Source organism: Delphinapterus leucas, chromosome 1 (genome assembly GCF_059928025.1).
Source record: "Delphinapterus leucas isolate spDelLeu-1000000601 "Yukka" chromosome 1, BTC_Dleu_Yukka2, whole genome shotgun sequence".
NCBI lineage: Eukaryota > Metazoa > Chordata > Mammalia > Artiodactyla > Monodontidae > Delphinapterus > Delphinapterus leucas.
The window spans coordinates 112304670-112332234 of NC_143129.1; the positions used below are offsets into that span (position 1 = coordinate 112304670).

General features: G+C 38.1%; 1 protein-coding gene across 4 annotated transcripts in view; it reads left to right on the top strand.

The window, feature by feature from the left end:
- Positions 1-20689, top strand: part of KYAT3 (kynurenine aminotransferase 3) — a 59889-nt gene extending 39200 nt beyond the window's left edge. For 3 of the 4 annotated variants that reach the window (XM_089919914.1, XM_022553328.3, XM_089919915.1), the window contains 4 exons: positions 1688-1874; positions 6658-6734; positions 7138-7224; positions 14630-20689. In XM_089919914.1, coding sequence (XP_089776040.1) covers positions 1688-1874; positions 6658-6734; positions 7138-7224; positions 14630-14692 — 414 coding nt within the window. In that variant the 3' untranslated portion in view covers positions 14693-20689. The remainder of the gene's footprint in view (positions 1-1687; positions 1875-6657; positions 6735-7137; positions 7225-14629) is intronic. The other variant, XR_016394786.1, reaches the window with a different exon arrangement.
- Positions 20690-27565: the final 6876 nt, after the last annotated feature.

A 27565-nucleotide genomic window follows, 5' to 3' on the forward strand; every position in this document is an offset into this window, starting at 1 on the left:
ATTTTATGGTGAGGACAGATGTTTATGTCTCCTGGGCTTTGAATTTTCTAGGCAATATCTCTTACTATAGGGAATAATAAGTTACTGAGGAAAAGAAAGATTCATCTAAGAACCTAGAACATGTTTTTCTGAACTATCTTATTCTCCATTTCAGCTAAGTGCTTGTTTCTTTCCCATGCCCTCAGACAGCCATGTTTGGGAACTGAAACCATAGATTCCAATGGTGAACCACAGTTTCTGAGGCTGAAGCAACTGATCCTTATTTATCCAAGATTTTTTTTTAGTTCTGGGGAGTTATGATTATTGCTGTTTTCTGGTTGAATGTTGTCGACATGCAGTCTTCTCTGTGATTTTGCCCTTCTCCATCTCAGTATCTTCTCTTGCCATGCTATCTCTCTTGCTACCCTTCAACACCAGACTTCTCAGTTCTTCCAGCAGAACAGATTATATCCTGATCTTTTCATCTGTTTGTTTTCTTTCTCATTCCTCTCGCATGTCCCTGCCAATACACACCAATTGGAATCTCCATAAAGGCAAGGACCATGTTTATCTTGTTTATCATTATATCCCCAGTATTTATCACAATGCCAGGTTTAACATAGGTACTCAATATATATTGACTGAGTGAATGAATTTATCCCTTAGTTCTTGCTGTCTCTTGGTTCTGATCAATTTCCTTAAAATTTGGCAATTTTGTTCTGCCCCTCTGTCTCTTAACTGTCCCGGGTTCTTGATTATTTGTTTGGATCTCCTTGTTTGCTCTGAGAACCGGTATTTCTAAGTTCACCTACCAAATTTCTGCCCTCCTGCTTGTACACATCCTTGTTTTCTATGCATGCCCTGATTTGGACTTCTTTATCTGTTCCTGACCTGTTGCCTTCTAAGACACCTGCCTGATCTAAACAACACAGGCTTTTTTGTTTGGCCCTCTCTCTTCTGACTTTCCTGAAGAATGGTAGAGAAGTAACTCCACATGCCCCCATAAACTCATTTCTAACCCCTGTGGGACTTAGACCTCCTTCCTGGGATGTGAATGATTAGAGCAGGGATGTGCACACTTACAAGGAATGATACAGTGGGTCAACTTGCATTTACGGCTACCTCGTCCTGCAAGGTAATGGGGAAATGCTGGCTGGTTCATCATTTCTCTGGTCATCTTTCAGACTTAGATCTAGCAAGTAACTCTAAAGCTAACCTCAATAGAAAACAACGATGTCTTTTCATTGCCAAGTAAGCCATCTTTATACACTACAGTCAGCCCTCCCTATCCATAGGTTCTATATCCATGGATTCAACCAAAGACTGTGGATCCACAGTTGGTTGAAATTCACAGATGCAGAACCCAGGGATACAGAGAGCTGAGTGTATTATGGATACTTGAGCATCCATGCATTTTGGTATCTGCAGGAATCCTGGAACCAATCCCCCGTGAATACGAAGGGACAACTGTACCTCTGTTTCAGTTTGGATATTCATGGTTCATTCTCAGCTCTTCACATTAGATTTAATCATTTCCATGTAACTGATTCCTCCATTAATCTGTAGAAATTCACATAGGTTCACAGGAATTCAACTGTAATTCCCTGAATGACTTTTTGCCAACAATCTTTATTTATTATACCAATAGATTCTGCAGTAAATAACATTACCATATTTCCTTAACACATTTTTCAATCTTAATATACAGGAAGCTTTGGCTCAAGCTCTTTGGATTGACATCAAGCGCATGGATGACCCAGAATGCTACTTTAATTCTTTGCCAAAAGAGTTAGAAGTGAAAAGAAATCGGATGGTACATTTACTTGAAAGTGTTGGCCTAAAACCCATAGTTCCTGATGGGGGATACTTCATCATTGCTGATGTGTCTTTGCTAGGTTTGTAAAGGTTTTTATTATTTCAAACATACAGAAACTTAAGAGTGAAATTATATCAGAATTATGAAGAAAAGATTGGGTCAAAGCCATATCAGCATTTCACTTATGGAAAAATGGATTTCTACAGTGTCAGTCATCTACAATCATCTTGATGATTAGGTTCTTAACCTTAAATATGACTGTTGTTACATGGTTTGGAGTCGTTTGTTCTGGATATTAAGCATAGAATTTGCTGTCATCTTATTCTGGTATGTAATTTAAAACACAGGTACATGAAATAATATATGTTCCTTGTGTTCCTTTTAGTAAAATTTTAGTTTCCTTTTTACTTAAAAAAATATGATTTCTAGAACATTGATGCTATTGAGGAATACTTGTCATTTTAGAGTATACTGAAATGAAGTTAAGAAGGAAAGTAATATTTATTGAAGGTCTACTACATGCCAAGCACTTTCAGACACTCTTTTGAAAAAAAGCGTTGTTTGCTCCATTTTTTTTTTTTTTTTTTGTGGTATGCAGGCCTCTCACTATTGTGGCCTCTCCCGTTGCGGAGCACAGGCTCCGGACGTGCAGGCTTAGCGGCCATGGCTCACAGGCCCAGCCGCTCTGCGGCATGTGGGATCTTCCCGGACCGGGGCACGAACCCCTGTCCCCTGCATTGGCAGGCAGACTCTCAACCACTGCGCCACCAGGGAAGCCCTGTTTGCTCCATTTTTAAGGACGTGAAGACTTAGAAAATATTAAATAACTTGCCTGAAGTCAGACAGCTAGATTCCAAATAGTTCTGTTTCCAAAAAGCAATGGCCTTTATATTACCTGAAGCTGTTATATGTAATTCTGACATGCCTCACAAATCTAAAGTTAGAAGCATGATAATGTTTTATGTATAACATCTTTCTTCCCCAAAATTCTAGTGTTAGTCATAGTAAATTTAAGAGCATAATTTATTTTGACAGAAATTATAGAAATTACAGCCATTCTGAACAGTTTTTAATATTTTAAGGTTTTATTACAATGAAGTGATATGCCACCAAACTTGAAAAGTCTTTTAAATATACCAAATTTTATAAATTTTATAAAGCTAGAAACTTTCAATTTTATAACAAAACAGTGATTGTTATTTCCTCATTTGTCGTGAGAGAAGCAGAGGCCATGGTGACCAGAGGTTCTTGTTCTGCTGTTGCCAGAGAGCTATATTTGTCAGGCTCCCAAGTTCCATTCTTATATAAAACCCTTTATAATGTTCTATATTCTAAGATTTGGAAATCACCTTTCCTGTACTGGGCCTAAATGTGCAGCTCATTTCATGCAGTGATAAAAAGAAATAGCAGTTTTCGTCTATTTAGGAGAAAATTATTTTATCTGCTTCCAACAAGAATTTGAATTAATTCATATTTAAAGTCTTCTATGCAATAATATGTAAGTAGAAATATTCATATATCAATGTAACATGGAGTGGGGGAAGCAAATAGTTTAGTCACCTAGGTTCATATGGTAGTTGACCCTAGAATAATGCAGGGTTAGTGGTGCCAACTCTGTACAGTTGAAAATCCGTGTATAACTTATAGTTGGCCCTCCGTATCTGAGGTCCCTCTGTACATGCAGTCCCTCCTTATCCAAGGTTCTACATAAGTGAATTTAACCAACTCTGGATTGTATAGTACCATGATATTTACTATTGAAAAAAAATCTGTGTATAAGTGGATTTATGCAGTTCAAACCTGTGTCGTTCAAGGGTCAGCTGTATTGTAATTAGCATTAACTTGAATCCAAACTTCATGGCAGCAAAAGCAAATAGAAAAATGGAATTAGTTACATAATTCTTGGATAAAAGTAAACTTAACAGCTTTTTAGATAAGAATAAGTCTTTTCTAGAACCAAACTAAAAGGCACTTATCACATTTTTACATTAAACATCAAAAGGACAGTAATGCAACTTCTGCTTGCATTAAGCTCTTAAACAGTTTCTCATTCTATCCTCAGTTGATCCAGCTTGCATGTAATACTGGTTTAGGTCCTAGATCTTGAACTAGTGTGGTTGTAATAGGAGCAGAAAGGATTTGGGCTAGAAAAACTTTAATGATGATGGGGAAAAAAGATGTGTGTTATTTATGGTCCTCCTTCACCTGTGTGAGAAAAATGTTAGTATCTATAAGACCCTTCTACATATGAAGATAAAGTTCATTTTATTTTACTCTTTCGTCTTCTCAGATTGATTTGAGTGTAGAAATTCTTCCATATACTAGAGGTTGGTCCCACAATTTGCTAAAGACAGAAGCAAGAAACAACACTTTCACTTGATGGTAGCTTAAAAATAAAAATGAGCCAGAAAATTCATGGACATAGTAATTCTCTTTAAAACTCATAGCAATGGCTAACTGGTTAATATTTTTTGAGCATTTATGATCTAGTAGGTATTATGCTAAGAGCTTTACAAATATCACAATTCTCACAAAAGTCCTATGAGATTGGTGCTATTATATCCCCATTGATAGTTGAGAAAGATGAGATAGAAAATCAAGAAATTTACTGAAGTTAATCAACTAATAAGTAGCAGAGTTGGGCTCTGAATCCAGAGATGCATGTCCTAACCAGTGAACTTATCTTTTTTCTGCTATACTAGGCAACTTTCCTGACCGGTGAGCATCATCCTAGAACTAAAAAGGGAAACATTTGATTAGAAGACAAGATTACAAATAAGAAGATTATTACAGTAGTTCTAGTGAGATAAGGTCCAAAATTAGGGAGGAGATAGTGGGAATGCAACAACCTATTTTGATTCTCATAGGTTACTTAAATAAGCTAGTGCTATTATAATATGGTTCAAATTCCTATCAATAAAGAAATATTTTGTTTAGTTTTTTTGAGAATCTCTGACTCAAGCATTCAAAAGAAGTAGATTCCAACTTTCTGCTAACTATAAAGTCTTTAGAATTGTATTTATTCCCTTATTTTTCTTTGAGCACCATGGCAATAAATTTCTCTTTTCTAAGCGTTACAAGAACGAGTAGTTGTCATACTGAGTGAAGTAAGTCAGACAGAGAAAGACAAATATATGATATCGCTCATATGTGGATTCTAAAAAATGGTACAAATGAACTTATTTACAAAGAGAAATAGAGTCACAGATGTAGAAAACAAACTTACGGTTACCAAGGGGGAAAGCAGGCGTGGAGGTGGGGGGGATAAGTTGGAAGAATTGGGATTGACATATACACACTACTATATATAAAATAGATAACTAATAAGGACCTGTTGTATAGCACAGGGAACTCTTCTCAATATTCCGTAATGACCTATGTGGGAAAAGAACCTAAAAAAGAGTGGATATATGTATACATATAACTGATTCACTTTGCTATACAGCAGAAAGTAATACAACATTGTAAATCAACTATACCCCAATAAAAACTTTTTTAAAAAAATAATAAATGAGTAGTACAGCCTGTGTCAGTTACAGTTAGTAAGTACCCTCCTGTTCTTTCTTCTACTGCTGTAATCACTCCTTTCTCCAGGTTACCTTTGAGTATGCTACTGTTGTGTACTTGTCACTTGGAGTTTTCACATAATTTACAGTTAGACTCTATTTTAAGTTGTCATTTTGTTAGAGCCAAAGCTGAATTAAACATACATACATACATATGACTTGAAATAGTATTTAACTTCTTCATTTGTAAAATGAGGATTGTTGCTTCTCTCAGAATTGTAGGACAAATAAATGAGAGAATCATGTAACATGCTTAACAAATAGTAATAAATTGTAGAGTATTATTAGCATTATTATATGGAAATTTTACATTCTTAAAGCACAGGAGAAAACTGAAATACAATCATTAAGGAAAACCGTATTAAGTCATTTTAAAAAAATACAGGTGAAACTTTCTTCAATGTCAAGGTTTTTACACTGTTAATTTGAAGGGCCCCAGTAGTATTTAGTGAATAAAAGAAAAAAGGTAACTGCCTCAATTTATTTTGAGTAATAAATTGTAAAATTTCATTGATTACAGTAGCCATCAATGTTTGTTGCTTTGGGGCATTCAAAAAGATCTTGAGTACAAGTCAATAAAATCGAAACAATATGAAATGTAGATTGCTGAATCTGAATGCCAGAGAAATATCTTGCCTAGACCTTAAAGCAAGATTGGAACAAGAGATAAGTATAAGAATACATATTTGAAGTTTTTCACCAAATTTAAAAGAAAATTTTTTTAAGCATAATGTTTGGAAGACGAAACAATAGAGATATCACTTGGGAGAACTACATAGGCATTTTCCCTTCATAAATAATGAATAATATTAACGTATTCGTTCTACAAATATGCTTTCCATTACTTACATGCTAGACCCTGACCTAGGAGATGGGGATAGTGGTAGATTGCAATACCCCCGTGGAGCTTACAATCTAATAATGAATTACCATTTGGAGACATAATTATTACAGATAAATACTCTAAATTTAGGTATTTCCTTAATAATGATCATAAAGGCTTATATTATTTTTAAACAGAAAGGCAACACTCTTCTTTGTCCTTCCATTTTCCTACTCTCTTCCAGTGCTAAAAGCTATATACGCAAGCATGATCAATCAGATGTATATGTGAGTACTGCCTTAGAGTATCAGTAAAGCTTCTCTGTGAATTCCTTACTTCCCACCACACTATGCAGTATGAATCCAGCATGAGAACATTTTGAGAGAAAATTTTGAATCTTGATAGACAGATTATTAAATACACATTGCCTCAGATGTAATACATAGGCCATCCAATTTTTATTGTTGTTTTAGATACAGACCTTTCTGATATGAAGAACAGCAACGAACCTTATGACTATAAATTTGTAAAATGGATGACTAAAAATAAGGTAATGTTTATTAGCCTTTGCAATATTGTGCTATATGTTATAATTTATGAAGGAAACCTGCTGACATGCTTTGAAAACTGTTAACTGTAGTTTTGTTACATGATATTCTACTCATAGCTATTTGGAAGATTTTATTTTATTTTTGGCTGTGCTGCATGGCTTACGGGATCTTAGTTCCCTAACTAGGGATTGAACCCGGGCGCTCGGAGTGAAAGTGTGGAGTCCTAACCACTGGACCACTAGGGAATTCCCTGCAGGATTTTTAAAACATTTTTCTTTTGGAAGTTATTGTGAATATTTAGAAGTATCTATTTGTTTTTAATGTTTATGCTCCAAAAATTAATATTTAAAGTGTAAGTAGTTTTCCTGTTTTTCCTATTTTATATTCCTATTTGTTTTTCAGAAATTGTCCGCCATCCCAGTTTCAGCATTCTGTAATGCAGAGACCAAATTACAGTTTGAGAAATTTGTGCGATTTTGCTTCATTAAAGTAAGTTCCCTGTTCTACTCAAAAACACATTTATAATGTCCTTCCTTCTGATTTATAAATCACCATTTTTTTCTGTTGCTAGACATGATGTACTCATATGCAGTTTTTAACTTTTGGCTTGCTGCCGTAAAATTAATCTACCAGAACAAAACTCAGCACTTTTTGAAGTTGAGCTTACTGGATTACAATGTAATCAGACTCCTTACCTGTAACATTACAATGTCCAGCATGCAACCAAACGTTAATACACATGTGAAGACACAAGAAAATGTGACCCTCAATGAAAAAAATGTGACTTCTATGCAGTCAATAGAAATAGATCTTAAGGTGACCCAGATGTAGGAATTATCAGACAAGGACTTTAAAGCAGATGTTATAAATGTGTTCAGGAAATTAAAGGAAAATATGGTCATAACGAGTGACTAGATTAATTAATTTTAAATTCTTAAAAAAGAACCAAATGGAACCTTAAGAATTTTAAAAAGTAATATCTGGGGCTTCCTTGGTGGTGCAGCGGTTGAGAGTGTGCCTGCTAGTGCAGGGGACACGGGTTCAAGCCCTGGTCTGGGAGGATCCCACGTGCCGCGGAGCAGCTGGGCCCGTGAGCCACAACTACTGAGCCTGCACGTCTGGAGCCTGTGCTCCGCAGTGGGAGAGGCCGCGATAGTGGGAGGCCCGCGCACCGTGATGAAGAGTGGCCCCCACTTGTGGCAACTGGAGAAAGCCCTCACACAGAAACGAAGACCCAACACAGCAAAAATAAATAAATTAATTAATAAACTCCTACCCCCAACATCTAAAAAAAAGTAATATCTGATATGAAAAATATATGGGGCTTAACACAGAGGATTGAGGTTGTGAAAAAAAAATGGGTCCACCTGAATACAGATCCACAGAAATCATCCAATCTGAAAAAAGAGGGAAAAATTATTTTTGAAAAATAAGGAGAGTCTCAGATCTATGAGTCAGTGTCAAGTAATAATATACATGTAACTGGAGTATCAAAAAAAGAGAGAGAGAGAGAATGTGGCAGAAAAAATATTTTAAGAAATAATGGCCAAAATTTCCCCATATTTGGTGAAAAGCCACTTAGAGATCTAAAAATTCAGTGAGCCACACAGGATACAAATAAAAATCACGTCTTGACACATCATAATCAAACTGCTGAAAACCAAAGATAATGATAAGGTCTTGAAAGCAGCCAGAGAAAAACTACACCTCACATGCATGGGAGCAAACGTACAAATGTTAACTAACTTCTTATCAGAAACAGCGGAGACCAGATTACAATGAAATGACACCTTTAAAGTGCTGAAATAAAAAATATGTCAGCCTAGAATTCTGTATCCAGGAAAATATCCTTTAAAACTGAAAACAGTGTACATCCCTGGTAAATGAAAGCTAAGAGAATTCAGTACCATCAGATCTGTGCTAAAAATAATCTGAGTGTATTATTGCTATTTTTAACAATTTAGTGATAAGATGTTATCACTACTGAAAACAATCTTATGAAGATTAAGGCACTCTCTATACCTGCACACTCATGTATAAGTCTAGACAGAATGATGTAAACACTGTTTTCAACTTTTAGAGCCATCCTATAGACAAACTATGAGAGACTTATCCAGAATAGAATATAAATCTTACCAGCATAACAATGTCAACATTTAATTGTCTGAAATGTAGAAGAAAGGGTAAGGCCATTAACACTCGCATCTTACAGTGGATCTAGAAACAGAGGTTTATTATTTGAAGTTATAAACAGAACTAACAGAAGAAAAAAGTAGCATAAGACTTCCAGTTTTAGAATGGTAAACACAGCCCTTCCCCATTCCCTTCTTGGAAATTATTAAGGAAACAACTAGGAGAGTGGAAAACAAATTCACAAATCCCCCAGGAAGTGAGAAAGAGTTGCCAAATCAGTGAAGGTAATGGTAGAGGGAAGACACGAAGAAAGGCTTCTGCTTCTACATCTTCAAATTATAGACAGAGCCAACAGATAGCCTACTCATTATCCAGAACAGCAGGAACAGTAAATGCACTGGTAGTGGGAACTTCTCCAGACCCATTTGGCCCCATGGAAGAGGCAGAGTAGAAACATACAGTCATGTCATCTAGCACCTGTGCAAACCAGGTGGAAAGAAAGGGCTGTATAGATTTGCTCTTCACCTCTGTCAGTTTTGCTAAAGCTGTGTTGAGGCAGTGTGGATACGTTAAATTGGAGGGAGCCAATTAAATTAGTTGGAAAGAAAGTCTAAAATAACTCCCTCTCTCTGAACTCTACATTAATCATATTTAACCTTGTGAGCCAGAGATAATTTCTACTCCCTTCTAGTGGTTCCCTGGATCTTCCTTTATACAAACCTGCAAATACGTCTTCAGATCATAGACAGAGCCAGCAGGTAGCTTACTCATTACCCAGAACAATAGGAGCCGTACGTAGGTGTGCTGGCAGTGGGAGCTTACAAAGAGAATTCAATCAAAGATGAGTAATTAAAAGGAACCAGCTATGAATCTAAAAAGATACTATAAGGGGAAAAGGAGAAAGGTACAGTGAAAAACAATATCAGACAGAGAATATTCAACCAAAAAAAGAAAAAAATGTTTCCATAGAGCAAACCAAAAGTGTGATATTTCAAATTCAAAACATGTAAAACGAATTACAGCAGAGATTTTTAAAAGTTCAGGGAAGATAGAGTAAGATAATGTAGGAAGATGAAATGGCAGCTGTCAGAGCTCAGGTAAGAAATTGAAGGGAAAAAATAAAGCTATTGGTAATTGTAGTGACATTGGAAACAGCACAGAGAACACTAAATACTTCTGTAAGCACACTGATGATTGAGAAGAGTGAGCAAAAAGAAGTAGAAAGGAACAAAGAATTTTTTTTTTGGCCGCACCATGTGGCTTGTGGGATCTTAATTCCCCAACCAGGGATTGAATCCGGGCCATGGCAGTGAAAGCGCAGAGTCTTAACCACTGGACCACCAGGGAACTCCCAGGAACAAAGAATTTTAAAATGTTAGAAAAATTACAGACGTGGAAGACAAATGAAATACCTAGAGTTCCTGGAGGGAGTGGTGAGGGGAGCCAGACCAATGGAACTGGGAAAGAATTGTATAGCTTTAGTTTGAGAATGCTTTCCATTGAAAACAAACAAATAAATCTAAAAATGGGAAGGGAATGGCTTGTCTCAGGGAACATTGTCACAGAATAACACTGAGATATGCCTTGTTTTAATCTGTTGGACTTTATAAATGATCCGTTGGCATCTAGACAAGATGATCAAGGCCTCCATGGAGACAGGAGAGGAGGATCAGCGTGGACTCACCGCCTTTGCATCAGCATTCAATATTGGAAGATAGTGGGGCAACACCAAGAAGTCCCTATAGGGAAAGCTGACACACCTCATCCAACCTCTTGGAAAAGCGAAAAATAAAAGGGTGGCAAAACGTGCCAAGAAAGTGGAAATTGAAAGAAAGCAGGTTGAATTTAGGGCAAAACAAACCAAAAGCAGCAGCACTTTACAATGATTATGGGTAAAGTCCTCAGTAGTTGTCAAATATATGAAAGGATGCTATACCTCATAATAAGAGAAAAGAAAATTGCAGTGAAATTTTATTTTTTCTGATAATTTGGAAACAACCAAAACAACTGAAAAGTTTCATAAGATACTCTCATGCATTGATTGAGAGTACGAGTATAATGTGTAAAATCTCTGCAGTGGTTAGTATGAAAATGTATCATCCAAATATAAATGCACATATCTTCTGACCCAGCAGTTCTGCTTATAGGATTTTTTCCTGTGGATTTACTTGTACATTGAATGTCTTGTGTTCGAGGATTTTCAGTGAAGCACTGTTTATAATATCAAAGGATTATAAACAAAATATTCACCAATGAAGGCTGTTTGAATAAATTATGTTACATTCACATCCATAAAAGTGTGAAGCAGCTCCGTGGAGTGATAGAGCATAAGCTAAAAGCAAGGAGCAGACCAGTTTGTGAGGAATACTATCATCTATATAAAAAGAAAAAGGGAGGGAGGGAGATGGAAGCTTTTAAGTGCCTAGACTGTTCCTGGAAGGAGATGTAATAAAATCCCAGTGTTGCCTCTGGGGAGGAGAACTGAGTGGTTGAGGGAGATGGGTGGGAGGCTGGGTTACTTTAAAAATATATTTTGAAATATTCTTAATAAATAAGTTTGAAGAACTGTTTTTCCAAAGAATTTTATATAAGTTCCTAACTTAATTATTGATGCCTCTATCACTCCCAAATACCTTATTATGTATTCCCCATTATACAATATTCTTCTACAGTATAACCATCAAAATCATGAACTTAACAGTGCTATATCATTCTATCTAATCTCAGATCCAGTTCAAGTTTCACTAATTGCCCCAATAATGTCCTTTTTATAACAAACAACCAAGTAAATAAATAAATCCAGGCCATAATCATGTCAGTCAGACAGACATCAGTCAGTCAGTCCAGGCCAGAATTGTGCATTGTATTTAGCTGTCATGTCTCCTTCAAGCTAGAATGGTTCCTCAGTTTTCCTTGACTTTCATGACCTTGATACTTCTGAAAATTGTTGACCAATTATTTTGAAGAAGGTCCCTCAACATTTGTTTGACATTTACTCGTGAATAGACTCAGATTATGCACCTTTGGCAGGAAACCGTGGAAGTGATGCTTTATTCACTGTCTTGCATCCTATCAGCGCATGATTTTAGTTTTTCCTACTGCTTGTAATGTTAAATTTAATTACTTTATTGAGGTGGTGTCTGCCAGCCTTCTCTACTGTAAAGTTTCACTTTTTCCCTTGATAAATAATGAATGTTTTGTGGTGAGGTACTTTGAAACTATGAAAATATTCCATCTCTCATCAAGCAATTTATTTATCTATTCATTCATATATGTAAGGACTCATGGATTCCTGTTTCATTCAGTGGGTTATAATTTATCATTATTATTCCTTATTTTGATGCTCAAATTTCCCCAGATTTGGCCATTAGGAGCCCCTTTAAGCTGGCCTCTGTTTCCTTTGACATGTCCCCATCATTTTTTGAGCATTTCCTTACTTTCTGGCATAGCAAGATGCACCAGGTTCATTTTGTCATTATCTAGCCCAACTTGGAATCACCTTTTAGTGGAGAATGGTATTAAGAAACCAAGATCTGGGCATTAGGAGTGCTCATTGCTGTTGGGGTATTAGTATTCCCAGGCCCTCCCAGGGGACAGATGTAGGGAATATGTAAATGTATATACATACATTCTATGTCTGTGTCTATTCTACTTATATCTATGTCTATCTAAATATATTGAAACCACCACAGAGTTTATTCTAGCTTTCTCCCTATCCATATTTGTCCCTCCCTTCTTTGACAGTAAAACACCTGGCTCATCATGTAACCACTTCTTTAATCAGTACTTCTGTATGTGACCAGTCTCCTGTCAGTGCCACTGCCCCTCCACCCAGCACCCCTGGCAGGCAGCTTTTACCCTACTCAGGCTTTGACACCTCTACCAGGCTGCTGCCCCTGTCCCCTGTATGGCCACCGTCCTCACCTCACCTGAGCTTCAGCACCCCGTGCTGACCTGCTGCTGTCGCTCTTCTGTAGAGATACCCTCCTCTAAGTCTCCAAGGCCACCACTGTCACCCACTGCATAGAAGCCCTCCTCTTCCCTTATGGGCTCTGACACTCCATGCCTGTCTGCGTTGGTAGATACCTGCCTCATCCCCTCCAGGATCCAAGCTGCTTGGAACCACCCTGCCATACAGAGAGGCCTTGCTTACTTACCCCCCTCGACTCTGACACCCTGTTCCTGGTCAGTGCCACCACTGCCATCACCACCACATCATGCCACCAACATTGGAAAGTCTACTCACTCCACTCTGGCTGCAGCACCCTGCACCAGGCTGCCAAGGCTCCCCCTGCCCCCATACATGATCTCCTGTTTCACTCAGCCCCGCGTAATGGCTTTTGGACTAAATCACTCTGCAGAGATGGAACAGAAAGGAAAAGGAGAAGTAGAGAAAGCGGAAGAGAAGTTTATCCATCAATTTAATGTTTTACCATATGTAGATATTACCTATTCAAAAAACAAATGAATTTTATCAATACAGTTGACCCTCAAACAGTGTGGGAGTTATAGGGGCTTATAACTGTGAGACTTAGATGGGAGGGGACAGAATAGTGTGAATGAACCAATTTTTCCTCATTCAGAGCAGAGAATGGTGAACATTGTCAGAAGCTGATAAATAAAAAATTAGAAACACACATTATTTAGATTTTGTGACAACCACTAGAACTAAAACCAGAAATTGCCATAAATTGTTGTGCTGGGGGATGGTGGGAGTAGGAAGGGGTGGGGAGGGAAGAAGCAGACGATTATTTTTCAATGTAAACTCTTCTGTACTCTTTGACTTTTTTCTGTAATTGTGTATTAATTTATTCCTCCATTCTTGCTCCGCCTGGCATCCCCTGTGTGTTGGGAGCTAAGGGAGGGATTTTCTTCTGTTGTCTAGAAGCCTCTTTGAAAGAGGTCTGTGATTTTGTATACTTCCTACCCAAATGGACGAAACAGTGAATATGGATCCCATCAGCACATCCTTCAGACTCTCCTCCTGCATCAGTGTTACTTAGGAGTCTGCGTCTTTGGTGCTGCAGGCCACTTGGGCTGCCACAAGTGGTTATGAGTGAGGACATGGTTTTGGCTGGGATCAGGTTAAACTGTTTTCAGTCTGAGCTGTATATACAGTTTGTCAATCTTTTTTTTTTTTTTTTTTTGGTGATGCTCTTTGGCCCTATACTGGTTAATTTGTAGATTTCTTTGGTGTCAGGAAAGTAGTAATAAAGTGCCCTGAATTGGCAGCCAGCATCACAAAACAGTATGACGTAGTGATTGCCGTGATGCTCCTCTAGCTCCCCTAACATTTAATTCTTGTGAGGTTCATTCACTTTTCTAGCCTGACAGCAATGGGATATAGAATTATAAATAATTGGTTTGTTTGATTTGCTACTGGGCTCCTTAAAGAGCTCGGGACTTGTGTATTTGGCCACCAAGGCAAGGGATGTTGCTGTGTGTTCCTGCTCTGTGTTCCTGCTGAGATTAAGTGGCTTAGTATGGGGCAGAGCTTCCAGTGACACAACTCAAGGTGTCCCCCGCCCCTACCCCCACCCCATGAATGCTCTTGGGCTCTGTCTTAGCTGCAGAGGCCAAGGACTGGCTGGAGCCCATCTGGGCCCAGCTCAAGTTATCAGGGGTTGAGAAGCACTAGGTTCCCAAATCACTACATGACTGTTACGGATGGACTGATTTTGGTATATTTTTTGTACTTAAATCTTAATTTCACCTTGAATTTATTTTGATATGTAATGATGATTATTTCATTAATTTCCAGAAAGACAGTACACTGGATGCTGCTGAAGAAATCATCAAGGCATGGAGTAGACTGAAGTTTTGATACATGCAAACTGCATTGTTTCTATTAAATGACCTAGTATGGAATTATTTAGTACTGCTACTTGCTGGGTATTGAAAAAAAAATTTCAGTACAAATGAAATTTAAAGGACTATTTCCATTGTTAATCCCACTCCTGACAATATTCAGGAGATCTGATTTTTTTTTCAGCTGAAATGCATTAAAACACCTTTTAGACCATTTTATGAATCAGTATAGTGCAGTGGTAAGAACTGTGAGATGCTGGTTGATGCTTAACCTCTCTGCGCTTCAGTTTCCTCATAAAAGGGGAATAAAAATAGCACCTACTTTATATGAAGCTTGTGAGTTGTTTGTGAGGATGAAATGGACTGATGTATGTAAAGCCTGGCAAACGATAAGCACTCAGCTACTCTTGGCCAGTTTCACTTCTCTGCCATTGCGTGAAAACCCTTAACCAGTTACATCCCCCTCAACTCTGTATCTTTGCTTTGTCTCTACCCACCTGTAGTTCTCTCCCCTTCACTTACTAACGGCTTTGAACTTTGCTCATAGTTTTGCCTCTCTGTTGCAAGTACTGCCATCATCTGGGATGGCTTCAAGGTCCCCATGGATTACCTAGGCTTTTGGTATTTTGACCTCCTCACCTCTGGTGATATTCACCTCTACTCCACTCTCCACTTCAGCCACCCACTCCCTTGGGCATACCCTGAACCTTTCATCATTTCAGGCTGTTCCATCTTTGAGATAATAAGTTAGTCATTTCACACTGTAACCAGCTATTCTTACACTAAGTTTCCCCTTGGCCAATATTTCCCTCTCTTTCCATCTCTCTCTCTCTCTGTCTCTCTCTCTTTCTCTCTCTCACTCAGCTCCTCTCAAAATATTACTTTAAACTATCATTTCAAATCTATTCTCTATCCGCTATTTCTCAAAAATTGGTCCATGGCCCTCTTACATCAGAATCAACTAGGATCTTTGTTGAAAATAGATTTTGGTCTTCACCCCAGACTTACTGAATAATAATTTCAGAATCTGGCCCTTTCCAGGTGATTCTTATTCCCACTAGAGTTTGAAAATCATTGGTGTAGTCTGTAGAACTTTCTATCAGTCTCTTTGTATCTTCACTCCCTTCCATATCCAGGTTAGATTTCATCATCCATAACTTCAGCCAAGATACTTTTGCTGCCTTGAATAACTTGCTCATTGTTCTAGCTCACCTACCTGGTCAAAATAAATAAATAAATAAATAAATAAATAAATAAATAAACAACTCATCCCTGGGGTTGAAGCTCCATGCTTGCAGCTGGGCTGCTGAGCGCTGCTGTAGCAAAATGCATAATTGGGCAGGTTCTAACAACCATGAATGCACGTCACTGACCTTAACTTGACTTAATTCTTCTGTGTTCCCCTAGTGAGCTTTCTCTACATTTTACCACAACAGCAATTCCTAATATTCTTCCATTCTCCATAGTAAAAATATCCAGCCTTCTCCATTCTCCTAACACCTCAAAGCCCACCACTGCCAGTACTATTAAATGACCTAATCTCTTGCTTCTGTGAAAAGCAAAATTTTAAAAAATGAAAAAGTAGGAACCACCAGACCAGCACTCCCAGCTGGGATTCTACCAATAAGTGAGTCTATGACATCTACATCAGCATCCATCCTTTCTTTATTGCCCCCAGGGCCTGGGGACAGTGGGGAGGATTGGTGGTTAAGCAGATCCAGAAGGAGGCCAGGACCTCAAGAGCCAACTATTGCATAGCAAAACAAATTCCATGTGAAAATTGTGCCTGTCCACTCGTGTGGGGGACTTGATAAAATTTTCACCAGGGTTTAAATCCACTCTTTGCAGCCTTGGACTTGTCCAGTGCTAATCCCACCACCTGTACTCTGGATCCCATGTCTTCTCACATTCTCAGGGACTTGGTTTAGCCTATTCTCTTATATCTTCAGCCTCTACTGGATCCCTTTCTCAACAGTCAGATACTTTCAAATCTCTCCCATCTTAGAAAATCCTTTCCCTGATTCTATCTACAACCCTATTATCTCTTCCTCTTCAGGGCAAAATTCCTTCCTTCCATTTTTTTCTCTCTCCCTCCTGGCCTCCCTCCATCCTTCATTTTTTCCTTTAACAAATATTCATTGAACTCCTAATATGTGCCAGGCACTGTCCTAAGATATTCAGGCGCTTAGGATATATCAGTGAACAAATGAACCAAAGATCCCTGCCTTCTAGGACTCTCCTAGATAGGGGAGAGACAATAACTAAATCATAAACATAATGAAATATATTGTAAAACTTATACATGGCAATTGTATGAAGAAAAGAAGTAAGGCAGGGTAGAGGTTGGAATGAGAGTTTTAGGGAAGCAAATTGGAATTTTAAACAGTGTGGTCAGGTGGGTCTCATGGAGGGGACATAGAAGCAGACTTAGAAGAAGAGAGGGAGAGAGCCTTGTGAAGATCTTAGGGAGGAACATCCCAGGCACAAGGAATAGCCAGTGCAAAGGCTCTATAACAGGAGGGTGTCTTATATTTGATGAATACCAAAGGTCTGCTGTGGCTGGATGGAATAACCAAGGGATGGAGTAGCAGGTATTAGGCCAGAGAAGTAACATAGGACCTCAAGGACTGGAGTAAGGATAATGGTTTCGTGCTAACCTATCTGTACCTTTTTTTTTTTTTTTGATATGTAAAATAATGTTTATTGCAGCATGGTTTATAATTCCTCCAAACTAGGAACAACCAAAAAGACATGAGACTGGGTACGAGCGCCAAATATGTCAGTATTAGCAACTAAAGGGGACTGATGACCTAGCTCTAGATTTTTGAGAAATTTACTGCGAAATGGAATAACTTGAAAAAGTTTTCCTCATTTGATGATTTCACTTTCTCACACACAAACACACACTCCTCACTTACCCTCAACCCGCTATAGTCTGGATTCCATACCCATTATTGTTCTAAGTTCTCTAATGACCTCCATGTTCTTAGGTTTAAAGGAAACGTCTCAGTTCCATCTGGCTTTACCTCTAGTAAAATACCTGCAGTATTTACCACTGCAGGCCGCTTGGGCCTTCCTAAAGCCTAATTTTTTTCTTTTTTAGATCCTGTGGTGCTGCGTGTTCATCACTCTCCCCTTCTTCCTTCATCTCCTTTGCCTGTTTCTTAGATATTGGTATTTTGTCTTTCTCACTAAATAACTTCATTTACTCTGTATATGCTAGTGACTCCTAAATCTGTAACAGCCTAGTTCCATCTGTTGAATTTCACATCCAGTATCCCATTCGTCATCTCACATAGACATTTTATAGGCAAGCCCTATTCAATCTGGGTTCCTTATCTCAGTGAATGGTGCCACCAATCCAGTTGCTCAAGTCAGAAAACCTACAAGTCATTTTTAACTTTTCTCCCCACATCCAAATCCTCTATATAGTACCCTGCCTCTCTTCAATCCATCACTTCTCTCTGCTCCAATTGCCCCCACTCTGGCACCAACCAATGTCATTTCTCAACTAAATTACTAGTCAACTCTTAACAGTTCTCCCTGTCTTGCTCCTTGTAACTTATCCCTGTGGCCCAAACAAGCTTTATAAAATGCAAATGTGATCATGTTACATATATTAGTTAAGATTATTCCTGTTGCAAGTGACAGAAAGCCTAGCCTGTACGGGTTTAAATCAAATAAAAAGGAATTGTCTGCCTCAACATTTTAGGAGTAGTCTAGTTTCAGTTACAGCTTGATCCAAGACTCATATTGTAATATATCACCAAGCTCCATTTCGTAGTTCTGTCTTCTCTGTGTCAGCTTTATCTCCACGTTGTACCTCCTGGATAGAAACACGGCTACAGCAGTTTCTGAGCATCATATGGTGACAAATCCAGCAAATCCAGCAAAAGAGGACACTTTCTCCGAAGCTCCAGCAAATGATATATTGTGTCATATTGGCTCATTCCTGAGCTATCCGCTGAGGCCAAGGGGATTGGACATGCTAACTAACTTAGGTCAATCCAAGGTCAACTTCACATGGACTACATTGGTTGAAAGAAGGGACAGAATGACAAAGGGAGGAAATGGATGAGAAAATGTCTTAAGTGACTTAAAATCTTTTACTCTCCATTGCTCTTAACATAAATGAGTTTTGTTGCTGTTTTGTTTTGGGTTATTTTGGTGTTTGGGGTTTTTAGACGATCATTCTCTGATGCAAACCATTTATTTATTTGTTTATTTATTTATGGATGGCTGCGTTGGGTCTTTGTTGCTGCGCGCAGGCTTTCTCTAGTTGTGGCGAGCGGGGGCTACTCTTTGTTGTAGTGCGAGGGCTTCTCATTGTGGTGGCTTCTCTTGTTGTGGAGCACGGGCTCTAGGCACGCGGGCTTCAGTAGTTGTGGAGCACGGGCTTAGTTGCTCTGCATCATGTGGGACCTTCCCACGGGCTTGAACCCGTGTCCCCTGCATTGGCAGGCAGATTCTTAACCACTGCGCCACCAGGGAAGTCCCGCAAACCTTTTTTTATTAACATCGTTATTGGAGTATAATTGCTTTACAATGGTGTGTTAGTTTCTGCTTTATAACAAAGTGAATCAGTTATATATATATATCCCCATATCTCTTCCCTCTTGCGCCTCCCTCCCTCCCACCCTCCCTATCCCACCCCTCTAGGTGGTCACAAAGCACCGAGCTGATCTCCCTGCCACAAACCCTTCTTGATTGAGGAAAGAATGAGTTCATTACTTAGTCAGGTAAGGGAATCACCCCTGAAGGTCATTTCTCCTCAGTCACTCAGACTCTCCTCATCAGGGCTTACAGTGCCCTGTATGATATGGTCTCCCTCTTACTCCTCCAGTCCATCTTTCCCATCTTTTCCTACTCAAATGTCTAGTCTTACTGAACTCATTTCAATTTCTAAATGAGCCCTATGCTCTCTACCTTTTAGCAGATGTTATTTCCTGACATTCAGGCATGGTTAATGTAGGTGGTATATTGGTGGTGCTTAATTTTATGTGTCAACTTAGCTGCACCATGGTGCCCAGATATGTGGTCAAACATTATTCTGGATGTTTCTGTAAGGGTGTTTTTGGAAGAGATTAACACTTAAATCAGTAGACTTTGAGTAAAGCAAATTGCTCTCCATAATGTGGGTGGGCCTCATCCAATCAGTTGAAGGCCTTAACAGAACAAAAGACTGACACAGCTCCCCCACCTCCCCTCCCCAACCTTACCACCCCCCGCCCCTGGGGCAAGAGGAAATCCTTCTAGCAGAGGGCCTTCAGACTTGAACTGCAGTATGGTCTCTTCCTGGGTCTACAGCCTGTAGGCCCACCCTGCAGATTTTGGACTTGCCAGCCTCCATAATCATGTAAGTCAGTTTCTTAAAATGAATCTCTTTCTCTCTATATATATATATACATACACACACACACCCCTTATTGGTTCTGTTTCTCTGAAGAATTCTAATACAAGTAGATTAGCAAAAATGATGATAAGTTGTCTACAAATTCCCAAAGTTATGTAAGAACTCATTTTATGACATTATACTATATTATAATAATGAGATATGGACTTCACACAATAATGAATTTTAAAAGATTTTTTTTTGGAAGATAGGTTTGCCTATCCAAAAGCCAATAATAATCCACCTTCTCCTTTGACTACTTCTACTATGGAGGCTAAAAGCCAAAATATCCAATTTCTCAGCTTCCCTTGCAACTAGTCAAAAGTGCCTGAGAAGAGCTTCCTTTCATGGAAAAAGATGAGGCAAAGTTATCCTGAGACTTCTTCATCTTTTTGTCCTCTTCATCCTTCTACTTTCTTCCTACCTGGAATGTATTATAGAAGTAAGGGCTGGAGGTGCAGCAGCCATCTTGCATTCAGGCAGCAACTGGCATCAGAGTGAAAGCGTACATAATAAGGACGGCAGAGCAGAAAGATAGACAGACCCTGGAAGCAATTTGGAGCTACTGTAACCCCAGAATTTGTAATGCATGAGACAAATAAAAGCCTATTTTTTAAGCCACCAGAATAGAGTTTTTTTATTATTTACAGATGAATGAATTACTACCTGATATAGAATATATGGTACGCAGATCAAATTTTTCTTCTAGAAGATAAACTGACCTGATGAAAAGGCCTGGAGGTAGTGAGAGAGACCAATCAGAAGGCTCCTGCAGGAGCCCAGGAAGGAGATGGTGAGGTCCTGAAGGATTTAGTATGAGAGAAAGGTAAATCATCACAAATATTTGTCAAACTCATACATTTTTCCCATCATTCTTATGATAAAAACAATTATATAACTACACAGTTACCAAATATTTTAAATCAAAAATTATCTCCAGATAAAACAAGAAGTCTTCTTGGTCTCAGTTGGTTAAACCCAAGGATAAAACAAAATGAAACAAAAACCTCAACCACATTCATGAGACATGAGAATTTCATTTTATTGCTGCTCTGAGAATACATCTAATTACTCAGTCATGCCAATTAAATAGTAACTTCACCTGCTGACAAACAGCTGTATTGGGATAGATCAAAATAAATTGTAGAAATAATTAGATTTTCTAATCAATATTAACTTCATCATATTATACAGCTGCTACTTTCTTTGACATTTAATACAGCATCTTTTTTCTTATATTATGTAAAACTTGTCATTTGTAGCAAAATCTCATAGTAAAAAAGATGAATAATAATTTTGCCCTTTTGTCAATGAGAGTGGTTATCCTGAACTATTACTTTTTAAAATCTTTACCCCTCTCATTAATTATCCATTGAAAGTATAAACATCATATTTTAGTTGAAACCTTAGGGCTATAGCTTCTAATACCATAACCTCATTTTCTGTGTAAATTACTGAGACGACTTTTTTTTTTTTTTTTTTTTTTTTCCACACTGCATGGCTTGCGGGATCTTAGTTCCCTGACCAGGGATTGAACCCGCACCCTCAGCAGTGAAAGTGCCAAGTCCTAACTACTGGACTGCCAGGGAATTCCCCCAGATGACTTATTATAACACCACTTTTATAATTATTATGTTTAATTTTTTTAAATTTATTTTTAAATAATTTATTTTTTTGGCTGCATCGGGTCTTAGTTGCGGCATGCGGGACCTTCCTTGAGGCATGTGGGACCTTTCGTTGCAGCACACAGGCTTCTCTCTAGTCGTGGCATGCGGGTTTTCTCTTCTCTAGTTGTGGTGCATGGGCTCCAGGATGCGTGGGCTCTATAGTTTGCGGCACGCGGGCTCTCTAGTTGAGGTACACGAGCTCAGCAGTTGGGGCACGGAGGCTTAGTTACCCCACAGCATGTGGGATCTTAGTTCCCTGACCAGGGATCGAAGCCGCATCCCCAGCATTGTAAGGCAGATTCTTTACCACTGGACCACCAGGGAAGTCCCTATAATTATTCTTGAAGCGTTCTGCTGACCAATATATGTACAAAAGGGTACAAAACTCATGAAAACCATTCAGTTTTCTAAAGATTTTTCTCTCTCTGGAATGCCCTGGTAAACACTAGTCTGCCTGCTCTACCCTGGGAACTGACCACTTTTGAAGGAAAATGTGTGCATGACACTTCGCTGGTGAAAGCCCTTCAATGCCACTCAGTCTCACTCAGAGTAAAAGACAAAATTGTCTCTCTGACCTTGGAGCCCTGCATGACCTGACCCTGCTCTTCCCTAACCTCATCTACTACTCCGCCCTTCCCTCCATGCACTGCTTGCTGATCACCAGGGCTGTTACAGATTAGGTCCGCTGTACCTGAGGTTCCCTCTGCCTAGATACTTTCCACCCAGTGTCCACCTGGCTACCTCCAATCTTTATTCAAATGTCATCTCAGGTGAACTTATCTGACCTCCCATTTAAAATTGTAAATCCTGGCTCTCCTCATCCCCTTTCCCTGCCTTATTTTTCTCCTTAGCACTTACTACCGTTGAACTTAAAATGTTTCTTTCATTCTATTTATCATTTTTATCCTCTCCTAACATATGTACCATGGGACCAAGGATTTTTATTGTTTTGTTCATGGCTGTATCCACAACACCTAAAGCAGAGTCTGGCATAAAGTAGCACTGAATAAATGAATTTCTGCAAATGGAATTTGGCCCTCAGAACACCACTGGTTTTTTGATGTTGTTTTGTTTTTAACCTTGGGTCTCTGTTTGGCCCATGTCTTTCACTTATTAATAGTTTCCTGAAGTGCCAAATATTGTTCCTAAAACTGCAGATATGGTTAGCCAGGCTTCTGAATCACCTGTGCTGAAAGCTTCAGCTAATCAATAATGTGGGACTCTATCTGACCTCTGGAAACCCAATCCCAGGATACAGCACTCAAAATTGCACTTGGCTCCTGGCTCCAAGACAATTAGATTTAATAGAGTAGTGGTATGCAAGCATTTTTAAGCCAGGGAGTGCATATGTTCACATGCATACGTACACACATGTACACACACACACACACACACACACACACACGCTTGGAATTACATCTATCTCCTTTTTGCCTGGCAAATAAATATTTCTAATGAGGGCCTGGTTCTCAGTCTGAAATGATGCTGATAATGCTATCTCAGCCCCTGACTTCCAAACCTGGGGAAATGGACACTTGAATTGGTGCAACATCTCTGGAGGGCCATTTCACAATATCTATCAAAATGTATGAGCATGTCTTTTGATGCCCCGATTCTGTTGTTAGGTATTTACACTTTGAACATGCAAACCTTCACCCACAAATGTGAACAAGAATGTTCATGACAGCATTGTTTATAATATCACAAAACTGGAAACAATCAATTCCTCCATTATTGGCATAATAGTTCAATAAATTATGGTATCTAGTCAAAGAATGCAGTTCATCTCTGTTACTTGAAAAAAAATGAATAGACTATTGAACGTGATCTGCTTGTGCAAATAAAACAAAAATACATTAATAGATGATTATCCCTGGGCACGATATGGATGTATCTTATATGAATTTGAATTATGCAAATTAGGTGTTAGACCACATCAAAATATTAATACAATCTTATGCTCAGAATTTTAAATAATTTTCATTTCCTCAAATAAAAAATTTGTTTGAAAAAGTACATAACTTCAAGACTGGCAGGCCTCTTGCTTATACAATTGCAACATGGCAGTGTCAACCTGAGCTGTAAACAGTGTCATCTTTTGGCTAAAATGCTGAGGTTGAAGGAGCTTGGGAAGTCAGAGGAACTGAACGACTGCCTGTGTGGTGTGACACCCCCATGCATAGCCTTTTGTTCAGGAAATGGGAGTAGCTGTCTACAGCACTCAACAAATTATCTTAAGAAGTCACATAGTCTTTCTCTTTATTTCATAATCAATTAAATGGAAGTGTATTTCCATATTAATACATACAAATACTTTTGAGTTCCAAATAAAAGTACTCAAATAAAAGGAATGATCTATCACAGAGTACGTAGTTGTTTGAAAGCAAGCCATAACTAAATTCTCATTAACTTAAAGTGTAGCTCATATCATTTTACTCTGGAACAATTTTTTGAAAATTTGAAAGACTCAAGCAAGTTTAGTTATTTTAAATGTAGAAAGTTGCGACCATTTAATTTAGTGGGAAATTCTTAGGATCTCTACTGTAAAATCAAACTACTGACCTTAGGTTTGTGGGGATTTGTTTTTTAACATTAACTTCCACATACCAGAAAAGAAAGCAGAAAGATATACCAAGCCCTCATTTGCAAAACAGACAATCATGTCAGACTACAGCCAGAGTTTAACCTAACTGAAAAAGTAAAGATGATAGTCCAAAGACATATTAGGAGTGTGCATTTTGATGAGAATGCTACAAAATTAGCTTGAAAGGTCCAAACATTGGGTGGGAACAGATGAATGCAAAGAGTGGCACGGGCTTCCTATGCAGCTTTTATACTGCATTTGGTTGCAAATGCCATAAAGTCATTAAACAGCGGAAGATTGCTAAACCATTGTGGGTTTTGTGGTTTTAATAGAAAAACTACATTCAAGTTAACTTTCATTTTTTTTTTAACTTGAAAAAACCCATCCCAATAAAAGTATTCTAAGTAACTGATGGTGTACTGAATACCACCTCTATTAAGCTATATATGGGAACTGCTTATCTTACTGCCGTTTAAAACACTCAAGAGTGGGCATGTTGTTAATACTCAGAAAATAATACTAGTGGTGATAACGTGGACTCTTGTGATGTCTGAACATGAGACACTGAGTAGAGATTACCCATTTTGGCTAAGATCAGTGGCAGAACAGTGGCTGGCAAATGCTTTATTTCACAAGTGTAGGGCGGGTCCTTTCATCTCGTTAATGTGAAAGAGCAAAATCCTAGGTAGGAAAGGTCAGAAAATAGTGAGAATGAGCAGGTATAATGGACAATTTTGTAGAGGAGAGAAAACACTAGGGTTAAAAGAAAGGAAAAGCTAGCCTTAATGGAAAAACCCTCTTCATAAACCTCACTAATTTGGTTTAATTACTCTGAAGAACAGTCAGAATAATGATATTTTAAAATACATTATTTCATTCAATCAATCAATAACTCACACAAACCACAGTTATTGGATGTCTTCTCTATGCAAAAGATTAGTCACAGAGGTCCAAAGGAAAAATTTGGATGCTTCAGCCCTCAGTGAGCTCACCACCATTTATTTTCAAGCACCTGTAGTAGTAGAATCAACCATGGTAAAGCATTGCTTAGAAAAGGGTCTTGGTACATGAATTGGTTTTTACCACCTAAATTGCACTAAGACCTTAGGGACTGTCTGTATATCATTTTCCTATTTCAAAGGTAAATGCTGCCTCTGTTTCATAACGTTATAACCAAAATTACAATTTTCCTATTTTTAGCATTTATCTTGCTTCCAATGTTATTGTAAAAAACATTGCAACGGACATCTTCATGAATATAGTATCCCATATTTTAGGTTATTTCCTTACTCCAGTTCTCAGAAGTGGGATTACTGGCTCAAGAGGTTTTCACATCTAAATCATTCTGGAGTATTGCTGAATTGCTTTCTAAAAGGGTTGTATCAATTTATAATACTGTGAGCAATATGTGGCCATCATGAGAGACAGTAATGAGAACAACTTTACATTCTCATCACATGGTCATACTTTATAATTAATATGGAGTTTTAATTTAATACACAAATAATATGAGATTTCTTGAAAATAGGTAGTTATTTTACACAGTAAGATTTTTAGCATGTAATTTTCATGGGAACAGTAATGTTAAAATTCTCTCTTTAAGAAAGTGTCAAGTAACGGGTCACATGAATGTTTCATGTTCTCATTTTCCCCCAACAGTTCATTACTTGAAAACCATTAATAGGACTTTAAAGACAAATTTCATTTACACTAAAATAAATATACTTAAAAAACATTTTTAGGAAATTATACTCTCATATATCATTCAATCTCCCTATGTTTTTTATTATAAAATGAGAACGTTGTTATTTTGGGAAAAAATAATAGCTTCAAAACATTTAATAAAACAACACTAAATAGCATAGCATAACTTTTGAAGTCATACTTAATGGCAAACGATATCTTTATGGAAAAAATACTGATTTTAAAAGTCACAAGCTACTAGCGTGAACCCTTTAGAGTTATTTTGTTTTGTTTTGTTTTTAGCAGAGTAATTTAGAAGTTTAGAAGAAAACTATTGCCCACTGAACATTGAATTAAAAAGTGAGTTAATTTCTAGTTTTCTATTTATAGATTATTAATGTTTTAAGCCTATATTCTACTTTCTACTTCCTTTTCTCAGTGAACAAGTAGATTTATTCTCAAATGGACAACAAGCTGCCAGTACTGGAGAATCAAAGATTTCAAATAAATCAACAAACAAGTTGAAAAGTTCAATTCAGGATCACATATGCAAGTACATTTAGCAACGGGATATGAGCCAGGCACATTTCAGTTTAGGTAGCACATGAACTGACAAACACAAGTGTCCTTAGGCAGACAGCTGGCCAGAATATTTTAGAGTACAGCTGCCCCACAAAATCAGCCCACACGATAGCTGCAGGTGCACTGCTTGTTGAATCCATTTCCTGATCTTAAGGTCTATAAGGTGAGTTTCTGTATGTTGAGTTTCTAATAGGAGGCATACTGCCTGGACTCTGGAGCCAAATTGCCAGGGTCTAAATCCCAGTTCTACCATTTACTAGCTGTGTGATTTCAGGCTAGTTACTTAAGCATTCTGTGCCTCAATTTCTCCATCCATAAAGTGGGGACAATAATAGTATCCAACTCATAGAGTTGTTGGGAAGATTAAATGAGTTAATATATGCAAAGCCTTAAAATAGTACCTGGTACATAGTAAGCACTATATGAGTGTTTACTGATACTATTAATATCATGATTATTGTTTATTACTACTTCTACCTGTATTCAAATAAAGTTTTATGCCTTTATTAAAGACTAAAAGAATAATGAATGCTTCTACAAATATAATCTGTATTTCCCAGGGCACAGAAATTTGGGCTTAAAAATATAGTCTTGCAATAACAGTTACATAGTAGGCATGCATAGAAGTGGGACAGTTTTAGAGTCAGTCATTCCTGGCTTTGAATTCTATCACCACCACTAACTTATGTGTAACACTGGGCAATTTATCTATTCAACCTCTCTAAGACTTTAAAAGGAGAATAATAATACTTGCCTGACAAGATAACGAAGAACTAGATAAGATAATGAATGTGAGGTGCCTGACAAAGGGCCTCATGCAAAAGGACCTCAGGCCTACTTTCAAGAACTCACCTAGTTCTTGCAGCTCCATGTGGGGCCCTCCCTTTCCCTCTCTGGCTCTCTGCCACCTTCAGCAGGGTTTTACCTTTCTGCCCAGTGAAGCCAAACCAGCAAGAAGCAGGCCCAGGACAATCACCAACT